This window comes from Gambusia affinis, linkage group LG01, assembly GCF_019740435.1.
Source record: "Gambusia affinis linkage group LG01, SWU_Gaff_1.0, whole genome shotgun sequence".
Classification (NCBI taxonomy): Eukaryota; Metazoa; Chordata; class Actinopteri; order Cyprinodontiformes; family Poeciliidae; genus Gambusia; species Gambusia affinis.
This window is the reverse complement of record NC_057868.1, coordinates 1,112,434-1,134,873: the sequence shown is the minus strand read 5'-3', so window position 1 is coordinate 1,134,873 and position 22,440 is coordinate 1,112,434. Positions and strand designations below refer to the sequence as shown.

The 22,440-nt window shown below is 41.2% G+C and overlaps 2 protein-coding genes across 5 annotated transcripts; one reads left to right on the top strand and one right to left on the bottom strand.

Annotated features, from left to right (window-relative positions):
• Positions 1 to 562: 562 nt before the first annotated feature.
• Positions 563 to 6,010, top strand: LOC122832668 (solute carrier family 2, facilitated glucose transporter member 4-like). The gene is made up of 5 exons (XM_044119662.1): positions 563 to 745; positions 1,051 to 1,155; positions 1,267 to 1,368; positions 1,456 to 1,659; positions 5,051 to 6,010. The coding sequence occupies exons 1-5, from the start codon at positions 563 to 565 to the stop codon at positions 5,255 to 5,257; spliced, it is 801 nt and encodes a 266-aa protein (XP_043975597.1). The 3' UTR covers positions 5,258 to 6,010.
• Positions 6,011 to 8,726: 2,716 nt separating this feature from the next.
• LOC122832650 (methylenetetrahydrofolate reductase-like) lies at positions 8,727 to 22,102 on the bottom strand. 4 transcript variants are annotated; one of them, XM_044119640.1, is made up of 12 exons: positions 21,810 to 22,102; positions 20,921 to 21,182; positions 19,114 to 19,352; positions 17,754 to 17,864; positions 17,328 to 17,521; positions 16,101 to 16,351; positions 14,975 to 15,109; positions 14,633 to 14,813; positions 13,225 to 13,407; positions 13,037 to 13,138; positions 12,837 to 12,956; positions 8,727 to 10,027 (listed from the first exon to the last, which is right to left on the bottom strand). In XM_044119640.1, the coding sequence occupies exons 2-12, from the start codon at positions 21,166 to 21,168 to the stop codon at positions 9,758 to 9,760; spliced, it is 2,034 nt and encodes a 677-aa protein (XP_043975575.1). In that variant the 5' UTR covers positions 21,169 to 21,182; positions 21,810 to 22,102; the 3' UTR covers positions 8,727 to 9,757. The 4 variants fall into 4 exon arrangements, with proteins under 4 accessions (XP_043975575.1, XP_043975585.1, XP_043975567.1 ...); XM_044119650.1 differs by having other exon boundaries at positions 21,814 to 22,102; XM_044119632.1 differs by lacking the exon at positions 21,810 to 22,102 and adding an exon at positions 21,504 to 21,654.
• Positions 22,103 to 22,440: the final 338 nt, after the last annotated feature.

Genomic DNA, 22,440 nt, shown 5'->3' with positions numbered 1-22,440 from the left:
TAACTAGTCTTCACTTTCACCACCATCCAAACTTTCTTGCTTCTTTTACATTTTTGATCCTGGTAGATCCGGCATGAAGCTTCTCCACAAGATTTGACTAAAAATAATAATAATAACAACGTGTTTTATAATGGTGAGCTAAGTAAACTACTAAGTCATATCTTGATACAGATTCTTAACTGGGATTGTAGTGTGTACATGCACTTGATGGGCGTGCTGTGGTGGCATACGGGATAGCGCGACCCACTTTTGGAGTCCTTCAGTTCTCGACGTGGCGGTCGCGGGTTCGATTCCCGGACCCGGCCGACATTTGCTGCATGTCTTCCCCCCTCTCCTTCCTACTTTCGAATAAGGGACACTAGAGCCCACAAAAGACCCCCTGGAGGGAAAAAATAAAATAATAATTCACTTGATTTTAGACACAAAGTTAAAACCAATAAGAAAACTATACTCACGACCAAATCTGGTTTAATTACACAAAACCAGGTTACATTGAGGCCTCATGATCTCCGTCAGCGTTTTCCAAACAGGCTGACGGTATTGTTGTGTTCCTCCAGTCCTAATGAAGTTGCGGGGCACCGACGAGGTGAGTGAGGACATACAGGAGATGAGGGAGGAGAGCCAGAAGATGATGAGGGAGAAGAAAGTGACCATTCCTGAGCTGTTTCGCTCTCCCATCTACCGCCAGCCCATCTTGGTTGCCGTCATGCTACAGCTGTCGCAGCAGCTGTCTGGAATCAACGCTGTAAGTAGGGAAGAGAAGGTTTTTATCAGCAATCTCTTCAACCTTCAATGCCTCTAAGATTACAAACGAAACAAACTGCATAGCCACCAAAGACTTTTGAAGAGGCAGTATTATGTATTTTATTATGCGGTATTATGTATGTATTTTCCAGATACCTGGTGCCAGTTTGTAGCACAATCACAATTTGATTTGATCCAAATCTTACAAATCAAATTAGACTGTCCTGGTCTCGGTGACTTTTGAACAGCTGTGTCTGGAGAACCAAACTGTATCATTATGTTTCGGATCATTGTCACCCTTGGCAGGTGTTTTACTACTCTACTGGGATCTTTGAGCGAGCAGGTGTCTCACAGCCTGTGTATGCCACCATTGGTGCTGGGTTGGTCAACACTGCCTTTACTGTTGTTTCTGTAAGTTACTCACAATCAAATCTGGTTTATTGACACAAAACCAGGTTAGGGGCAGGAGATGCAAAGACTCTGGGAGACTTTGCAGTGCTGCATTTTGTCTCTTTGCTGCAGCTGTTTGTGGTGGAGCATGTGGGCCGACGACCTCTTCATCTCATCGGTTTGATGGGGATGGCGGTTTCTGCTGTTTTTTTAACTGTTGCCATGGCGCTGTTGGTAGGTGTTCCTGTCCTTTGATACTGTGTTCATCTGAGACTTTTTATTGTACAATATGAACACGCCTCATTCTGGTTTGCTGCTAAGGACCAGCTCAGGTGGATGTCCTATGTCAGCATCGTGGCCATCTTCAGCTTCGTGGCCTTTTTTGAAATCGGCCCCGGCCCCATCCCGTGGTTCATCGTAGCTGAGCTCTTCAGCCAGGGGCCCCGGCCTGCTGCCATTGCAGTTGCTGGTTTCTGCAACTGGTCTGCCAACTTCATAGTGGGAATGAGCTTCCAGTATGTTGAGGTAAGAAAGGGTTCAATTTCAATCAGAATGCAGATAAACTGTGACTGTTTTTCTTTGTTTTCCGAATATTAAAGCAATCTGCTTCAGAAGAATTACACTGAATAATAAGTAGTTGTGCCATTTTCCATCAAACAGATTTTATTTTATTTTAGCCTGGTTTTTAAATTATTATGATGAAGGTTTATGATGTTGAGATATGGGAGGCATCGGACAGATTATGTAAACCAAATTTTCATTTCATTTATATGGTCACGAGCTTTGAGTCAGGACCAAAAGAACGAGGTCACGGATACAAACGGCCAAAATGAGCTTTCTCCGTCTGGGCTCTGCCTTAGAGGTAGGGCGAGAAATTCAGTCATCCGGGAGGGACTCAGAGTAGAGCCGCTGCTTCTCCACATCAAGAGGAGCCAGTTGAGGTGGCCTCCTCACCTCAACAAGAAGAAAGAGGCTGCCTCCCTCTTGAGGCACTTCCCACTGGGAGGAAACCCAGAGGAAGACCCAGGACACGCTGGAGGGTCTATGTTTCACTTGGGAACGCCTCAGGATTCCCCCAGAGGAACTGGCCCAAGAAGCTGGCCAGAGGGAAATCCAGGCCTCTCTAGTGAGGCTGCTCTGCCCATGACCCAACCCCAGACAAACAGCAGAAAATGAATGGATGAAATTAAAATTTTTATCTTGTCTTCTTCTTCTTATCTTATTATTTCTAACAGTTTGTAGATCTTGACTCAAACATTAATCTCTGAAATAAGACACCACCAACTATACTGGGGGAACAACTCCCAGAAACACAAACCCTCCACAGAAACAGGAAGTGACCTGCAGCCTGCACTGTAAAATGTAATAAGTTCACTTTACTTAAAAAAAGTTAGGAAACCGATTGCCTCAAAATCTTCAAGTAAAGTAGCTAATTCATTTTAAGGTGTTATTGCTAAAAATAACTATGTTTAGACCACTCAGATAAAGGCAGTAAACCTGAGTGCCGTTAACTCAAAATCATTAATTGGGTTAACTGTAAAATATTCATTCAGACAACTCATGCAATGGCAGTAAACTTTAGTGCCGTTAACTCAAAATCATTAGTAAAGTTGACTATAAAATGTCAATTATGACTACTTCAAATTGTGAGTTATGTCAATTAAGCAGTACTCATAAAAATAAGTTATGCTTACACGTTTAAGCGTTCACATTACTTGCAAAATATCAGGAAACCAATTGCCTTGATATGTTCAAGTAAGATGAACCAAAAGTGTTAAGTTATTGGAACGAAGAGCCAACAGACAACAGTTTGAATGTAAATTTTTTTTAAATAATTAAACAAGTTTATCTTAAAAACAAGGTTCTCAAGTGTGGTTACATACACACTAACCTGGAAACAAAGTTTTCCATAGACTTTTTTTAGGGGGAAAAAATGACAACTTTTTTTCTAGGGTAGCCTTCAATCTAATATTGAATCCTTCAAATGGCCCTCAGTCTTTAAAACTTTGAGAATCCCTGATTAAATGTCTGTTGACTGGTGTGAAACAAAAACTCAATTCTCAATACTAGAGCCCAACATTTATCATAACATTGATAAAGTAAATAATGAAGTAGTGAAGTGAAGTAATGTTTTTATGTCCAAGTGACAGAAGCACCCTGTGGATGAAGTCAAAGGTGTACTTCAGTTGTTGAGGGTACTCCAAATTCAGAGAATAAATAAGTCCAAAGAGCAAGCACATGGCATGTGGAAGATTCCAAAGATCATTCATGACAAGACTTCCTTCCAAAATGATGGCAGTACTTGAAGACTGGAGGTGCAGTGAGTCAGTGGAGGCCAGCCTGTCCTCAGGAATGATGGTCAGGATCCCAATGGGGGTGTGAGACACGTCTGGGTCTTCGCAGTCCTAACAACAATAGAAGCAACACCACAATTACATATCAACATAACACTTCTTTAGGGTGACCAGACGTCTCTTTTCCCGGACATGTCCTACTTTTCATACCTAAAAATATGTCCGGGGTGAATTTAAAAATCGTCTGGGATTTTGGTCAACTGCCTCTTATCACATTACATAGCTTACAGTGCATTGTGATTACATTGCCACTCCGTTCCACTACTCCATTCCAGGTTTCTTTAGAGAAGAATCGTAGCACATGTGTGTACATGTGCTACCGATTTCTTGTGCTACCGCTGGTTCTACCCCCCACCCCGTTTCCCCCATCTCCACCCCCCGTTGGCGCATGTGTGTCCGACGATTCTACCCCCCCCCCCGCCAACAAAAAAAGAAGTGTCCTCCTTTTCAGAAACCCAAATCTGGTGACCCTACACTTCTTCATCACGGCTGCTTCTCCTACAGTTTACAGCTGTCCTACCTATGGCAGTCTACTCATCATAAGCCTTCTATAACAGTACAGCGGCTTTTTTAACCCGTCAACATCTTTATCCTTATCCCTTTTCCTTTTTTTGTTTTGCGCCCCGGACAGCTTTTTTGCACTGCCGCTCCATCTTGTTGCCACTAAATAAACATGATATTTTCGACTAACGTTAGTCCCAGGCATCGCTAAATCATTACACATAAAGTTAACCTCAAAACCTGGACTTTCGGATGAATTATACGGCCGAGATAACGAATATAAGTTTGCTAAAAAACAGTGGGACTTACCGTGACAAAACTTAGCTGCAGCAACCGCCGATTGTTGACAGTTTACGCTTTCAAACACGACGTCACTCGTCAGTGTCCAATGCGCATGTGCGTTCAACGAGAGCTGCCGAATGATGCCGAGTTTTCTGCTGGTTATGCAGATGCGTTTTGCTCACTCATAACTCCAAGTTCGGGTTACTTGCTGCTGATGAGTTTGATTACTTGCCTCAGTAGAAAGTTGTCTTTGCTAAGTTTAAGTTAGTATAGTCAACAGACTAAGCTGGAATGAGTTCAGGTCACTTTTCTTTTTGAGTACACTTTACTTTTACATTTTACAGTGTGGAGGACTTTCCTGTTACGGGAGTCTTGTTCCTCACCAGCAATAAAGCTGGAAAAGACATTGTTCTTTTTTACTTGACTCAAATTTCTGCTCTTTTAATAACAGTCAGAAAGTTAGATTTAGGCAATTATTGTGTAAAATATTTGAAAATATATCCGCTTCTTGACCTTATGTTATGGAATATTTATAATTAACTTCTTTTTATTACAAAGTTTCATAGGATGGAAATTAACTCTACGTGATTAAAAAAAAAACTAAGCAGTAACTTGGACTCTGTTCATAGTAGTCTGATGATTATTTCTTCCCCCATCAATAAGAGTATAAAGGATTAAATTGAAACTAAATAAATACTTAATACTACTTAACAAGCTGTAATGTTGCATTCACCATTTACGTCGCCTGGTCATGACTCATTAAACTCTCGTTGTCGCAGCAACTCCTCGGTCCTTATGTCTTCATCATCTTCACCGTTCTGCTGCTTGGCTTCTTCGTCTTCACTTACTTCAAAGTACCCGAGACGAAGGGTCGCACCTTCGATGAGATCGCAGCAGGTTTCCGTCACTCCTCCGGTCAGGGGGCTGAAAAGTACGCAGCTCCAGAAGAGTTCAACACGCTCAAGGGGGACGACCCTGACCTGTAGACGCTCTCGGCACGTATGTGCAACAAGTCACCCTCGTTGTTTAACGGCTCGATGTAACACTGCTGGTTTAACATTCACATTGATATTTATAGATCTATATTGTAACACGAGATGTCATTGTGGCCTTAGTCTGTAGCAGAAATGATTTTTTTATTTCATGAATCTGCCATAAAAGTGAAAATAATGCAGACTCTCCAACAGCTAAGACTTTGGTGAATCAGAAAGAGTAAATGGGGTTTGCCGTTTGCCATGGCTGACTTCTTGCATCAGTCTCAAGTTTGTTTTTGCTGTATCTTCATTTATTGTATTTACAGAAGCTAATTATTGAATTTGTCATTTTGGGTTTTGTATTGTCTTCTACTTTAACCAGCTGTTTCAGTGTTATAATGTGTGTAATAAGATACAATGTCTGATAGGTCAAGTGTGTGAAATGTGTGTATGCTTCATTAATTTTAACATTTTACTGTCTCCTGCAGTGCAAGAACTTTTCTATGCATACTGTACTTCTATTTTTATCATCACAGGTAGTCATAAGTCAATGTTTTGGTACTTAATACTTAAATCAACTTTATATTGTGTCTAATAGTTGTATTTTATTTGTTTAAAATGTCTCAGTGTGTACCAGAAAAAAACAACAACCCTGAAAACATTGTTTGTATTAATTTATTTAGGCATCGCAAAACATTTAAATTAATGTCATACAGTTTAATGTTGTTGGTATATTAAACAGAGGGCCTGAATGTGGTTTTCTTTATATATTGTTTCGTATTTATCTTTTGTAGACAAAAGTAGCTTTTTGCTGTGCTGCCTGTGGAACAGATTGGTGACGTTTCATGTTCACATGCTGATACATCGAGCGACCGCCAGGTGGTGCTGTTAGCTCTCTGCAGACGACACCCTGAGCAGCAGCTCATCTCTACATTCACTATGTTTACAAAAGTATTCGCTCACTTGCTTTGACTCACATATAAGATTAAGTGACATCCTATTCCTTATCCATCCATCCATTTTCTTACACCATTATCACACTGGGGTCGGCACGCTCCTCCACTGCTCTGGAGTCCAGTGGCGGTGTACTTTACATCACTGCATCTGATGCTCTTCATTGCACTTGGTGATGTATGGTTTGGATGCAGCTCTCTGTTCTTGAGCTAATCTGAAGGCCACATAAAGGTTGGAGGTCTGCAGTGATTGACTCTGCAGAAAGTTGGTGACCTCTTCCTACCACCGACACAAATTAGGAGCACTAATTCTGTTAAGCTATGTAAAAATCCAAATAAACAACTAGATATTGGTGTATGTCTAGTTGTTCAAATGTGTATGTGAAAATAATTATAACTTCCTTATTATAGGATTTGGAAACCTGCACTTTATCCACACTAAAAGTCTGTCCCAAATTTATTTGGACGCTTTGAGTTTTGAGATTAGATTTGCCTGATAGTGCATAAACTGCATAAACAATTGAAACACTTTAGATATTTAACAAAAACTGAAGCGTTATCGTACTGTGAAGAGATTTGTGGCTCATTCAGAACAGATTTGGTTTGTACAGACAAAGGCATAATGAGGAAGGTTCCTGTTAGACAAATTGATCGGATTAAGAGAGCAGCTGTTAAAATGCCCCTACAAAGCAGCAAACAGTGATTTGAAGCTGCTCTAGAACCTCAAGGTGGAGGATCCTCCAGAGGCTTGTGGTGCATCAACCTACTATTGGGCCCCTAACCAGAGCTCACAAGCAGAAACAGTCTCAGTGGACCCAGCCATACATGAAGATTCATTTTCAAACAGACTTGTTCACTGATGACTGCTGTGCAACCCTGGTTGGTCCAGATGGACGCAGTAGTGGATTGGTGGTGGACGGCCACCACGTCCCAACACGGCTGTGACGTCAGCAAGGAGGTGGTGGAGTCATGCTTTGGGCTGAAATCATGAGGAGAGAATCATTGGTCGACCCCTTCAGAGTCCATGAAGGTCTGAAAACGACCTCACCAAAGTTTATGGACTTTCTGACTGATCACTTTCTGTCATGCTTCTAAAAGACGAGCTGAACCTTCAGTAGCAAAATCATCTTCATCATGACAATGAACCATCTCATGCTGCAAGGAATCCCACTGTGTCATTGGCTGCTATCGGCATAAAAGAGGAGAAACTCATGGTGTGACCTCATCCTCCTCTGACCTCTGACCTCAACCCTATTGAGAACCTTTGGAGTTTCCTCAAGCAGAAGATCTGAGGGTGGATGCAGTTCATATCAAAACAGCAGCTCTGGGAAGGTTTTCTGACATCCTGCAGAGAAATTCAAACAGAAACTTTCCACAAACTCACAAGTTCAATGGATCAATAATTGAGCTGTGATACCAAAGAAGGTTCTATGTTAACATGTAACTCGTCTGTTAATATGTTTTTGATTGAAACAGCTTTTGATTTTAGTACATGTGACCACTTAATGCTGCACATTCAAAGAATGACCGTTTGCAGTTCTTTATGATCCATAAAATGTTTAGAAAATCTGCTGTGCATAATAATTTGGAACAGTTCATTTTGAGTTTTTTATTTTTGAAATAATTACTGTTCTCATGGGGAGCTTTGTTCAGTAAAATTTTATTTATACTGTAATAATTCATGACTTGAAAATGATACTGACCATCATTTGCATTGACCATTTAAGAAAATCTGAGAAAATATCACTTGCATAATTTGGAGTCATGTGATTTGGACTTGCATCATAGGTTTACTGACTTTAATCTGAACTTTATAAAAATCACAAAATACTTCAGACTTGATTCTACTTAAACCAGAAAGGCCCAAAAGTTCTCCACAATGATGCGACCGACTTAAATCACATTGAAAGCAGCTGCTTCCAGTTATTCCTGCTGTGCCACGGATGTTTCTCTTGTTGTTCAGTGAAGAATGGCGGTTTGTTTCTGCTCCAGTGCGTCTGTCTGTAAGACCTACTGAGGATTAGGTTTGTTTCCCTAGAGGTTAAGCTAAGCTGATGCTAAAGTCTAAAGTGTGCATGTTCTTTTGAGAGTCACTCTAAATCAAAATTTAAAGTCAATCCATCAAGTCAGGGACTCAGGTCAAGTTGAGGGCGTCCAGCTCACACGATGTTTGACTTATTTCCTCCCCCTCACGCCATTCTTCTGTGTGGACATATTTGGCCTGAGCAGCTAATGACCAAGTGGAAAATCCCCACCATACCATCCAGTGTTATGACCTGGACTTTGGACCATCAGCCATGTCATGGCTTAAAACCTTCAGCAGCCTATCGATATTACAACACAGATCTGGTTGATGCACAGACTTCCACTGATTACATAAGAGCAAATAAAGAAGACAAAATATTAAGACTTTTCACACAGGAGACTCTGGGAGGCAACGCAACACAATGTGCATTAAACAAAGTCGTGTCAAAGTAGTTTATCTGGTATTTCTGACAAAGTTCTAACAAAAGACATGGAAAAGGATCCATAAGTCAAAAAGATCTTTACTCAGTTGAACGTTACAAACAAATGTTCACAAACTGAACACCTTTTTCCAAACTATCTATTGCTACCTGTCTCAAGTAACATGATAACCAATTATTTTATTTTCTTGAAAAGTGCTATTGCTAATTGGAACAAATTAGTAATTAGTAACATTTATGGCACTGTTGTCAGCTTGTGTACAGAGAAATATGACCTCAAATCTATCAGGGAAACCGTCCAATACAGGAGCAACCTCAGCCTCATCATGTTAACACAATAAAGAAAAATTAGATACATAAAAAAAAAAAAAACATTTTCATTAATGCCTGTTTTGTTTAGACCCTTTGGCCAATTAGCATTGAGCTGGCAAAAGATGAGGTAAGTTCAAGCAAACTACAACGACTCTGTCCTACGTAAAGTATCCAGTAGTAGCAGACAGCTAATCATCAACAACCAACAAAAAGTAAAGGTTGTTCAGAAGATTGCTGCAAAGCTACCGACTGTAGCGCCTCTTTGAGTTGGATTCATTTGGATATATTTTATTTATCATGTAGAAACCAGGTATAGATTGAACCTTGAGACGATCCGACTTAAATGAATTGTAACTGAAATGACAAAAAAATACAAAATATTTCAGGAAAATGTAAAGAAAACACAAACCGTTAAAATGTATCTACAAATGAAAATTAATTTAACAAGATTTCAATGTGCATTCTGCAGTCTTGTTTTTATTCCCACATTTATTTCTTCGTTATATATTTTGTGTTTACTTCCTTATTCGTTCCTCCTCAGCAGCGATGCCCTCCAGGAGGGGGCGCTAAGTTGAATTAGTCTTTTTATTCATTTTATACATTTCACATTAGTGGTGAAATATAAACTGTGCTGCATTTTTTATGAAGTTGAAACAGTTCAGTTTCTTTGTTAGCACCGTTTTCCCTTCCACTAACCTCCAACTAGAAAAGCTTTGTTGGCTACATCAGTATTTTACCAAGGCACTCTTCTTGGTGAAAATAAAAGTAAAACATGAAATAATTCACTGAATTGTCTCTTTCCTCAACAAGTCATTAGAAACGCCGTGGTTTACTGTGAGCCCCGCCTCATCGCTGGGCGGTTCCGGCGTTGCGTCCAGCAGCTCGAACATGTCGTCGATGACCCGCCACAGACAGCTGTCCAGGGGAAAGTCGTTATCCACCAGATTGACCAGGAAGTAGTTATCGTGGATGTACTTGACGATCATTCGTGACGGCGACTCGTCTTCGTAGAGTTTGGCCCACTGTTCGATCCACAAAGCAAACGCCTCGTCCTGAAACGCAGCGATAAAAACATGATTCCAACACTTTCAGTCCGACATGTTTAGACGTTTTTCAGCACCGTGACGACAGCGTTTAGTCAATTTATTCAATGGATGCAGGGGAGACATTCATTTCTGAAATAAGACTATTTTTTTTAAGTGTGAATGACATTGAATTTTTATAAGCCTGACAAAAATAAAATGCCTGACTAGTTTGATGATGTACAACATAAATATGAACAAGTAAAAAAAATGCCCAATGAATTTTCAGAGGACCAGAAAATATATCTCCGTTGCCTTTAATTAAAAACCAAAAATAGTTTTTATCTCTAAAATTGCACAATTATATTAGACCAGGGGTTTTCAAAGTATGAAAGGGTGAGCCCCCCTCCAAGGAGCACAATGCCTGCTGCGCCTCCCCCCCGAAGGTGGTGGGTGGGGGGGGGGTTGTAAAAACTCCACCTTCAGCCCCGCTCTGGCCAAAACCAGTGATGGCATAGTTACTTTGAAAAAGTAACTTTAATCGGACTACTGATTACTCCTTGAAAAAGTAACTTAGTTATATTACTGACTACTGACTTGGAAAGTAACTAAGTTACATTAAAAGTAACTGTTTAGTTACTGTTTAGTTACTTTCAGTAGCTGCTAACAACAATGCTCCACCTCCTGTGAAAATCACATTGATCTTTGCTAATACTTAATTGTCAGCTATTTTATAATGGTAACATCAACAATGTGTCTCCACTGATAAGGTTGAACTGAAGAGGAGATTGTACAAAAAAACAGTACAAAAAATAAAAAACGTGAGTAATTTGTGTGGTCCACTGTTGTCTGGAAAACTCTAAGAAGGATTTTAAAGCCCCCCAGCCTCCAGCCTCCAGATTCTGCGTTACGGCCCTGAGTTTGGTGTCACAGCACAGAGCTCCTCCTGCAGCTCCACAGCTCAGATGGCTGCACAGATTTGTGACACTTATCTTAATATTAATAATTATAATGATGTTAAGTTGCCATTATAACTATTGGAAACTCCGGACACGTTCATTCGTGGTGGTTTTCACGTTTATTGCGCTGTTCATATTGGTCTCGATGTTTGCAGTTTTCTGGAGCGCAACGCGAAGCTCGACGTCATTCAGAGGTAATATATTAACTTGACATCAACAAAGACACAGCGGGACGAATCATCCGGGAAATGATGGACAGGGAGAGACTGAGTAAAACTACCTTAATGACGGACAAATTCTGGGATTTATTGAGTCTCTGATTATTTCCAAGCCCAAATGAGTAACTTCACGTTCAAAAACGAGCCCAAAAAGGCGCAAGCAGCAACTCGTTAAATTTTCAAACGACTTTTTAAAAAAAATGAAGCCCAAAGCCGCTTATAATAATCGGACTTGGCGACAGAAACTCAAAATAGTTCCAGTTTTTCCACCAACAAAATGCGCATCTCCCTCCATTGTTTACATTTCTGTCGCATAGAGACGTCGGTCACTCGACAAGACGAGTAGAGGAAATACGATTAAATAACAAAAGAAGATAGTAACGCAGTAACGCAAAAATGATTTTGATAAGTAACTGTAGTCTGACTACTGGATTTGAAATAGCAACGCGTTAGATTACTCGTTACTGAAAAAAGTGGTCCGACGTCAGTAACGTTACTGACATCACTGGCCAAAACATCCTCTAAGGTGGGAAACATTTCCACTGATCCCCACTCCACACGCGCACCCCACAGTACCAACTTTTTCCTAAATCCACAGAGTTGATTGTGTGCGTAAAAGACGTTTCTCTCACATCAGTAGACAGCAAGCAGATAGCTTTTCCGGTTTATTTTTTCCCTCGCACCGCGCCTCCCCTAAAGTGCTCTGGCGCCCCCCAGGGGAGGCGCGCCTCACACTTTGAAAACCGCCGTATTTGACTACTGTGATTTAATTATACTGCAACCAGTGGAAAACTGGTTTTCAACCAATTTATAATACAACATTTTTGTTTTTTTATTTCATTTGATCGAGAAAGAAAATTTTTAATTTTGATTCTTTACCATTCATGGCATAATTTAGATTTTTTTGTGATCCGTTGAACCTCCAGTTACTGATTTTACCGCCACCCCGTCTCAAAAAGTTGCAGTTGATCTTGCTACATTTTTTTATCTTTATTTTTACGACAACATGGTCTAATTAGTTGTAACTGATGCACATAAACTTCTCAAAAGACGGATTTTAAACATAGTTAATATTTAAAGTGCAAATAACATGTTCAAGTGTCTTCTTGAAATATAACCCTTAATAAAAATTATATCTATTCATCTTTTGCATTTTTGTCAAAGTGCAAAAGTTTTGTGTAGCATGAACTGTTTACACAGAAGAAGCAAATCCCACAGAACATCTCAAAATGGTTTTTGCAACAAAACAAAAAACAAGGTAACTGATATGATACTGTTTTGGATCACACGTGGTTTCACCTTGCAGGTTTGGCTCAGAAGAGACTTTGCAAAACAGGAAGTTAAATTAGGAGAGGACCAAAACGATTGGTCAAAATTCAGCAAAGTTGCAGTGATTGGTGGGAAAATAAGGAAATACAGAAAGATTTAGTGTGGTTGGTCAGATTTGCGGAAAAGCTGTGATGACTAGTGAAAACTGAAAATCCATGCTAAATGTTTTCCATTCAAACACGTTTAGACCTCATAACCTTCCTGGTTCATCTGCGTTAAATGATTTTGATTTAGTCAAACAGATACAGCTCCTGACAAACTTCGATGTTCCAGGAGTCCACATGTGAAATGACAAGGTTGATAACTTCACCAAAGGCTCCTGAAGCTACAGACCTTCCAGTACATGAAGCTGACTGGGTCCACTACAGTGGGCTGGACGATCTCTCTGCCTGGGAAGATGCCCCACGTCACTGCGTTAGGCTGCATTTCGTGTGCGTTGGTCATGTTATGCCCCTGCACACAAAACGTCCAGTAAGGCCCGTGTACAACCTGCACTCACACAGCGACTAGCAGGACTCCCAGTTCAGACTTACATGCACGTCGACAATGTGATAGTTGACACGAGGCTCGTACTTCTTCAGGACCTTCAGGAGGGCTGTGACGTTCTCACTGGAGGTGAAAAACTCCAGGTAGGCCTATTGGATGGAAGAGCGGAGAGCTGAGGCGACGTTTCAGAGCAAAACGTGTTTGTTGAGGATGACCAAACAGAGAGAGTCAGCACCTTCTGGAAGACATATCCTCCTGGAGGACCCCAGCCCACCACAGGGTCTGCGGATGGTTTGCCATTGATGTTGGGCTGCGAGTTGATGGTGAGGACTCCACGTCTGTTGACCTTCTCAAGCTCGTCTTTCAAAAAGTTGGTCTCTGGGGCCAAAGGCTCGTCGTTCCAGGGTAAGCACAACACCTAGGGGTGGAGAGAGAGACACGAGGGCTTTAGCAGACTGTAAGATGCTTTAGGAGTCCCATTCATCAATCAGACAGGGCAACACCTAACATTTTACTCATTGATCAATGATTTAACCAACCAATCCAATCACTCACATTGTAATGTCAAAATGAAGGGAGCTGTGGTCGTTCAAGGGCAGATATGATTTGAATGGATTTAAAGGTCCATTACAATTTAAAAGCCACTTTTTGACTCCTGCATTGTAACTTCCACTTTTTGGAAGCTTCGGTTCCGTCATTTATGTATGCAACAACAGAAGAAAAAAAGCAAAAAACAGCCGTTTCTTTGGAGGGAAATAAGTGCTACATAAATGTTCTGCTGGTGTCTGCAGACACCAAGCAACTAACCGTGCCCAGCCCTTCACCTGCAACCCAAGTGGAGCTCCACCCACTTCATTACAAGTTACCGGCGCAATGGGAGCTGGAAAAGGAAAACGTTTTGGTTTTTTTCTGTAATACATAGCATTTTGTCTCAGTCACGGAGTCACTGTTGGAAGTTTTTTGAAAACTGCCAACAGTTAAGGCCGGCCCAGGCCTCCTTGGGGCCCTAAGAGAAATTTGGTTTTAAGGCCCTCTATTTCTCCAATCAACAGTCAGGTGAGTAGATCATTGGCACACCTGCTATGGACTAATTGCATTTCCGACAGTGTTTTTTACATGATGTCCTTTATGTATGTATCACATAGGACACAGGGTTTCCCCCAGTGTGTTGTAAGTCTGGTGGGTCGCCAGGCTTTAATTGCCTCCTATCAGGCTAAGCATTGTTAGTTTTTGTTTTTATACAAACATGCATGCATACATGATCATGTTTACATGATGAAGTACATTAAAAAACATCAATAATTTACAATGAAAGTGAGATTTTGTTAATATAATCACATAGAAATCATCACTTTAAAAAATACAAAACAGGCCTCCTAGTGGCCCTAAGCTGCTGCTCAGTTTGCTTATGCCTTGAGCCGGCCCTGCCAACAGTACAGGGTGGGAAAGACTTCGCCTGAAGGAAGTTCTGTTCCTACTGTTCGCCATAAATCTGCAGATTTCCTTAAGACTACCAATACATCTTCATACTACTTTTGCATATTTTTAAAATAAATGTACTTTCCCTTTTTCATGAGTTTATTAATGTGTGGTTAAACAGTAGATCATTCACATGGCGACAGCCTGCAGGTAGACCTGGTTACCTTCTGTCCGTTTCGGTTTGGTTGTGCTGTGATGTAGCATGTGAAGACTTCAAAGACGCTTTGTTCGTTCTTCAGTTCCTCCCCCCACATCTGTAGAAGTGCTTCCTTAGAGGATTTACTTTTTAAGTAAAACAGGTAGTAGTCATTTAATTCTCCGAAAGCTGGAGACGAAGAGTTTCCCCTAAAGACAACAGCAGAACAGTCGGTCAGTCACCAAAGCACAGCTTCACTTTGTCCTCTTCTGCTGTAAGCTCAATGCTTCCAGTTGTTTCTAAAATTGAAACATTTACTTAGAAAATCAAAGAATTAGGCAGTGCTGAATCTGTGTCCGATTAGACCTACCATCTGCCGTTGGGGAACTCGTCCCAGTCCTGGGTCCTGTAGATGTAGCTCTTTGGTCTGGAGGCCCAGAAAATTGGTCGGACATCCTCTACCTTCCGTTTGGGATTTGCACTAACGGCCCAGGGAAGAGGGCGTCTGGCGAAAACAACAATCTGTGAGTTTGCAGACCAAAGAAAATCTGCCTTCTTAGCCAGACGCTTGCAGAAAGTTTGCAAGAAATAAACAAAGAGAGGATCAGCTGCAACTAGGTTTCCATGCATCTTAGTCTTCATGAAGATCAAGAGTAATTAGGAACTCTACTCTACCTGAATGAATTTCAACTTCAGGGTTTCCCTCTGTGTATTATTAGCCTGGCGGCCCGCCAGGCTTTACTAGTGCCCCCACCAGGCGTAGCATTGCTTATTTATTTAAGTTGGGGTTTTTTTATGTCTGCATCTTATAAGACTTTACACTTGGAGTTTAGTATTAATCCTCCAGTCTTTCAATAACACATAATTATCAAGTGATATTTTCAAATTTCCTGTCAACTTTAAACATCTTTTAACTCAAAAGCACAATTGGCCGCTGGATGAATGACTGAACTAGGACCCCAACCACCGGGCTTAGCAAGTTTTCAGGGCGAAACCTTGAACTTACCAAAAAAGAATGCCGATTGTCTACCAAGGTGAATGAACCCAGTATGTTCACATGTCGTTTTTCCAAGTCAAGCTGGAACTCTTGCCAACAAATTCGGAGCCAAGTCTAAAGACTAACATCTTATAAACATTTTCTTATCGGTTCCACAACATCTAGTCGACAGTAAGTTCTTAATTCTGTAGACGACACACACACACACACGCCCACGCATACACGCACACCCACACACACGCACACACCCACACACACACACACACACACACACACGCACACACACACCAGTGTATGTAGGGAGACGAACCGGCAGCCCTCCAAACGGCTGCTGGTAGAGGTCAAAGAGTCCTCAGTTGTTTTTCTAACTGCTCCACAGGTCACAGCTAGTGAATAACATTTGCCAAACACAGGATAAGAGCGTGTAGAAAGGAAAACGATACAGGTTCAGGACCCAGAGTTTCATGTTTTACTCCGTCGCCAGTAGAGTTAGACTGACCTGGGGTCTTCTACCCACAGGCCCAGCTGTCGGAGGACCTCCATGGGGGCAACTTCTCGGTTCAGAGTGTAGAAGTGGAGGCCTGGTACCTTTCCGCTGTCCAGCAGGACGCGACACATGTCCACCGCCTGATGGATTCCATAGTTCCGGATAGCAGCATCGTTGTCCTTGATGGGTTCTATGACTTTAGTGATCTCCTCTGGTACTTCAAGTTTAGACAGCTTGACAAGCTGACGTAACGACTGGTATCCCTGGAAAATACACACAATTTGTTTTTCTCTTTTCTCCCTTTCCTACCACACGACAGAAGTCTTCAGTCTGGTGCATTGGTGTCAAGTAGAGGATAATAAAGTATATTCTAGTTTAACTACCAGGGACTTCATGATTCCTTTTTGTTTCTATTGCTTTATTTATTTTGTATATTTAAAATGTCCTCCAGTTCCAGTGTTAAATGTTCATTTTAATTTAAAGTGTATTGATCTTTGAGAACTTGTAGTATTATGCAATTACCATTTTATTACTTGAAAATGGTTTGGAGTAATAATAATAATAATAATAATAATAATATTGTTTATCACAATAACGTTTGGGACAATTCATCAACCAGCTGTAGCATTTGTTGAAATAAAACCAACTTTGATCCACTGTTAACTTTTGATTTGATGCTCAATCATAAAACTAATCCTAAAAACAGATTAATTTTATAAATCAACTTTTGCTGCAGGTCCTGTGAGGGATTTATACCTGTGCAAGGATGTATATCTTCTGCTACAGTACATTACATCTCATGCACGTTACACACTAGGTTAGTCTAGTGAAACTAAAAGCAGATCTTCATGTACTGAACATGTATGAAGAGTTGAGGAAGGAATTCAGGGTTTCTTTTCTCATTTCCAGACAACCAGCCACCATTTCCTTTAGGACAGATTAACATGTGAAACAGCTTCTGTCCATAGATCCCACTACTTGTTACACACCGAGCCTCAACAGGTCCATGATCACATATGTTTGGACTTTTATAACTTTGGTTGTAAACATCAAAAAGGAAGCTTTCTTCACTGCTTGTTATGCACAACGACCAGAGATTTTCACGCACCGTTTAACTTAATGAACAGGTGACTTCACAGTGAAATGTGCAGCAGCTGATAAAAAAAACTGCCTCGTAGGAAAATGGGTCAACGGGTTCGCGGTGATGATTTACATCTTCCTGGAAGAAGTTTTTAGTACCTGGATGGGAAAGATTCCAGGAAGGATGGGACATGTGATCCCGACCGCCCTGCAGTCATCCAGGAACTTCAGGAAGGTGTCAGGCCGGAAGAACAGCTGCGTGATGACAAAGTCTGCACCAGCGTCCACTTTCTCCTTCAGGTGCTGCAGATCCTGCTCGTAGCTTTCTGCCTCAGGGTGGCCCGTTGGGTAGCCTGCACAAAGACCTTTAATTGAAATGACTGGAAGTACAGATTAGTCTGCCATGACCCACAGCTCTGAACCCTGCAGCAGGTCAGCAGGACAGACCTGAAATCAAACTGATCACAGATGGGTCTGGTTGTTCCGACAGATAAATGCTCCAGTTAGAAACAGCCTTGGTACATAAACCTGCGAGAAATCCCAATAAGTGAAGCGTGTTGCACGCTCTCTGCTGTGAAAACTCACCAGCAACACAAATGTCAAAGTATTCGTCAAACTCTGATCGAATGTGCTTAACCAGGTCAACGGCAAAGTTGAAGCCTCCTTCCTCGTCCTCCCAGTCGTCTCCCACTGGATCTGAAGAGAACCAGAGCTTTGTTTAATGGTGGCCATGTTGGGTGATCTGGCAAAATGACGACTACAGGAGTTAGTTCAGCAGCTGACGTTACAGACAGTAAGAAATGGTTTCTGTTTTCTTAGCAGTACAGTATCAATATATCACTTTCACCCAAGTTGCAGCAGATAATAAAACTAAATGGTACCAACAGCTTCATGCAGCAGGGAAACAACTTTTTGGAGATGTTCCTCTAAATGATTGGATCTCTAATCATTCAGTTAGGAACTTTGATTTTTTTATATTTTACACAAATATCAACACATCCCATAAAAGAAAATATGACATAAAAGGCCTAAAAATGGTAATAAAATGTTAACAATGGCACTCCTGTCATCAGTACCCATCTGAATTAATAATATAATGTGTCAATAATTATCTAATTGGGGGCAAAATCATGTGAACCAGCCTCCTGCCCCTTAAATGCCTCAGGAAATTGAATAATAAAAAACAAATTGAAAAGGGGAACAAATTTCCAAAATTATACTTCTCTTTTTCAAAAAGATAATGTAACATCAGTGGTTCTAACCAGTTTTCATTCAGCTGGACAGAAATAAATCGTAAATACTGCAAAGCCCGGTCTAAGATCATTAAAAGTTGGTTTGAAATATCGTTTGACCCAAGTTACACGTTAGGTTTTTAATTTCAGAACTATACTTTTATGAAAGGAAATAGTGAAAAATCCTGATCATTCTATTCCTGTCAATGTTTTTGTCATATTTCCCATCCCGTACTTTTGATAAAAATACCAGATAAAGCCAAGCCCAAGTTCTCTCTCCACTGACCATGTGCGTTCAGTCAAGATGTCTGGACACCCGTTTGTAAAGAGTCTTCCGTCGGTTTTTGCCACTCTAAATCTAGGCTCGATGTACACGGCACAATTTTTAAGAATAAAAAAATTCTGCTGAAAACCTGACCGGCAGAGTCTCTGTTCAGACAACAGGAGAACATGAGGTAGGAGACTAGAACCCTGCGAATGCTTGAGGAGACGCTGCAGTGCAGTTCCAGCTGCAGCCGTTCACAGCAGCACAACGCCTGTACAGACGCGTCGCTTCTCAGAAGTCTAAATCAAGCGTTGCTCTTTGTTTTCCAGGAATCTCAACCCACACACTGATGCCGCTCTTATCTCCTGAGGCGTGGAGATAAAACACACATCCAGGGAAAACCTCCCAGGTCACACCTGTCCTGAGCCCTTCGTGTCTCCCGCTGTACCTCCCCTCAGCGCCATGATGTTCTTCAGGCCCAGGTGCTTTGCCTTCGCCAGGTAGCCGGTGATCTTCTCCTTGGTTTGGTTGCAGCAGGTCAGGTGGAGGATGCTCTCCAGGCCACAATAGTTGACCGCTGTGCTGGCAATCATCATGGAGGACGTCTCCTTGTCTGAGCCGGGGTCTCCCGCTGGGTGCCAGGTGACGTCAATGAAAAGCGGTCCTCCAGAACCCATTCGGTCAAACCTGTCACATCACAAATAAACTTTTTTAAAAAGTTCTGAAATGTTTTCATCTGAGGTTTTACTGGAATATTCTGAAGTGTTGAAGGTGTTCTGGGGGGGGGATGGTGTGTTGGTAGCTTTTAAGGAAATCTTAATTCTTCAGTGTGACGAGAAATTCTGACATTTTCATGTCCCCAAAGTGGTTAAGAGTCTAGAGATGTCCCCGACTGGGCGTGTGTTCAAAAAGCGAGGTCCAAAAGAAACTGACCAGTGAGTTTAATGTGACAGAACTTGACTGGTCTGGTTCTCGTGTAAGTTGGACTGAACACCTCTGGGATGTTCTCATCCAACAGCAGTCTCTGACAGACTTACTGATGGTTCTCTGACAGACTGGAAAAATACTCCCATAAACACACTGCCACAAGAGTTGAGCCTTCACACACGCTCTTCTGAAAGAGGCCCACTTCACCATGAACGCATTTAAGTCAGTTTCTGTGTAATGGCATTATGACATCAATAATATAAATCATGTGGTCTGAATACTGGCAGATTTGATCAAATGAACAAACACAGCAGAAGGGTTTTTTTAAGCTAGCTATTTCCAAATTTAGTAAATTGTTATTATTATTATTGATCCTTTATTTATACAGGAAAATCTATTGAAACTCATTTACAAAAGCCCTGTCATACATATGAAACAAATAAAAATAAAATGTAATCTACTTAACTCTTCCAAAAATCAATACCATACATTACCAACTTTAGTAAATATTGCTGTTTATGAGCAACAACCAGGCAGACAAGCTAACTTGACTTGAACAAGTAGGAGCCTATTTATATAAAAACAACTTAGGAAAAGAAATTAGTGTCTCAATACTTGCGTCCCTCACTTCCAGTGTCAGTGGTGACGCCTCATCATGGGCAGGTGATGTAGTTGCAAAGGGTCAATAGCGGTAAAAAAAATTAAATATTTTTTAAAAATACGTGCTGAAGTTACAGAAAAACGTGTAAAACAGTCAGCTGCAAAACCTACCATCTTAATCCCAACCTCACAGTTGGGATTTTAAACTCAAATATGAAGCAGTTTCACACAGTTAGACCTCAATAGGATGAATTAACTCAATTATTGTTCATATCAAAAATGTTCAACTTCACAGTTTTTAACAGTGTAGTTAGTATAATGCTCTGGATCGTGTTTCCTTTGGCAGTGGAGGTCTGGAGCTCTGTGTGTGTGTGTCTGTGGGCGTGTATGGGTGTGTGTGTGTGTGTGTGAGCGTGTGTGTGTGTGTGAGCGTGCGGGAGATGTAATATGACACAAAAAAGAAGAAAATATTCCATAAAAGGCCTACAAATAGTAATAAAATGTTAACAATGGCACTCCTCTTATCAGTTACCTTCTGAATTAATAATATAATGTGTTAACAATAATCTGTTGTGTGCCAAGTTTTGGCACACAACAGATTATTTTCTTCTTCCCACACTCTCCACATCACTTGGGTTTTCAACAGAATACTCTGTCTTGGGTCTGCCTGAGGTCAAAGGTCGGAAAGCCCCTCAGAAAGCCTGGAGGAGGTCGGCTGGTTTCTGTACCTGGAGATCAAGTTGACAGCCCCGCTGGCCGTGCGTGGAGGGAAGAACTCCAGGGAGAACCACTGATCTCCGGAGTCAATCCTCTTCCTCATCTTCTCCCGCAGCCGATCAGAGCGGTCTGCGTCCAGCAGCGGGGTGGAGCAGCGGGAGCTCTCCTTGGAGCTCTCGGCGCTGCTGTTGCTGGCGCCGCTGGAGTCGCCTCGACACGACAGCCAGCTGCCGTCCACCTGCTGCACCTGGTTCACCATAGTGAGAAACAAGGCTGGAAAAAAAAACAAAACATAAATCAGAGTTTCTGTGATTTCACTGAGACAAAAAAAAAAATGAAGCTGCAGTTTTGTCTTCATTCCAATTCTTTAAACCCAATCCTAAAATTATATATTTATGAAGTTTATACTCATTCAGGTATTCAATAACTCGGCATTTTTAAAAGAACTAATATATTATTTTTTCTGATTTTTTTTAATTTCCTCCCAAATAAGCTGAAAATATACAAGCAAGCATGAGCAAGGGTAAGGTTTTGAGCATTTTATGACGGCTTACAATTAATGACAATCCTGAAAAAAAGTAAAGCAAAGGTTTCCCAACGTGCTGACTCTGGAGCCCTGCTCCCTTTCATCTGCTGAACAGAAATCCATAAAACCTGATCCACTGCTAACTTAAAACTAAAAACGGATCCTCCTGTCACTTTACTGATTGCATGTTTACAGATCAAACGGCGCTAATGTAATCTGAGCTAAATGGTCCCCAAAAACTGCTCTTTAGGGCCCCAACCGCCCATCACACCTGAGCCAAATGACTTCATGACGCCTTCAGTGTTCCTCGGTGTTCTGAAGGATTAATCGGTAGCATTTATAAAGCCTGCTAACAGTCACAACATGCTTCTTACCTACTCAAGGAACGTCTCCAAAATAGATGGATCCACGCAGTTGTCTCTCCGGTAGGAGCACATGCATGTGGAGCTGTAGCAGCTGCAGGAACTGTTTATGGCCGGATAGATTTAGTGCAGCACGCTAGCTGCGTGTTACACTAAATAAGCTCCCTGTAAGACCAGCTAGTAAGGCGGAACTACAAGTACAGAGCGACCGCGACTTAACACACCAGGATGGAGTTGGAAACGAATTACAGCTAACAACGCTCTCCTGTCTATTTGCCTGAAAAAGAGCTGCGGCTGCAACAACATGGAGAACTTGTGCCTCATTCAATGACCATCGGAAATAGGAAACAAGTCCATTTCTTGCTTTTTTAAAATATGTTATAAATTGGGGTGTTCTGTGGCTGCCTTTACAGGTTTTATGTTACCAAATTATTTCTTGAAATGTTCACTTTGAGAAATGTTATATAAACAACAAGAGGATGCATTTACCTTTATAAGGTAATTTAAATCAAATTGATAAAACCGTGTATAACATCTTAGTTTGTAACAAAGAAATATAATTATAGTGTGGACTTATGTTATTTACACCAACAAAGGAACCAGAAATATACATTTTCCTATTTTAATCGAAGACACTATACGA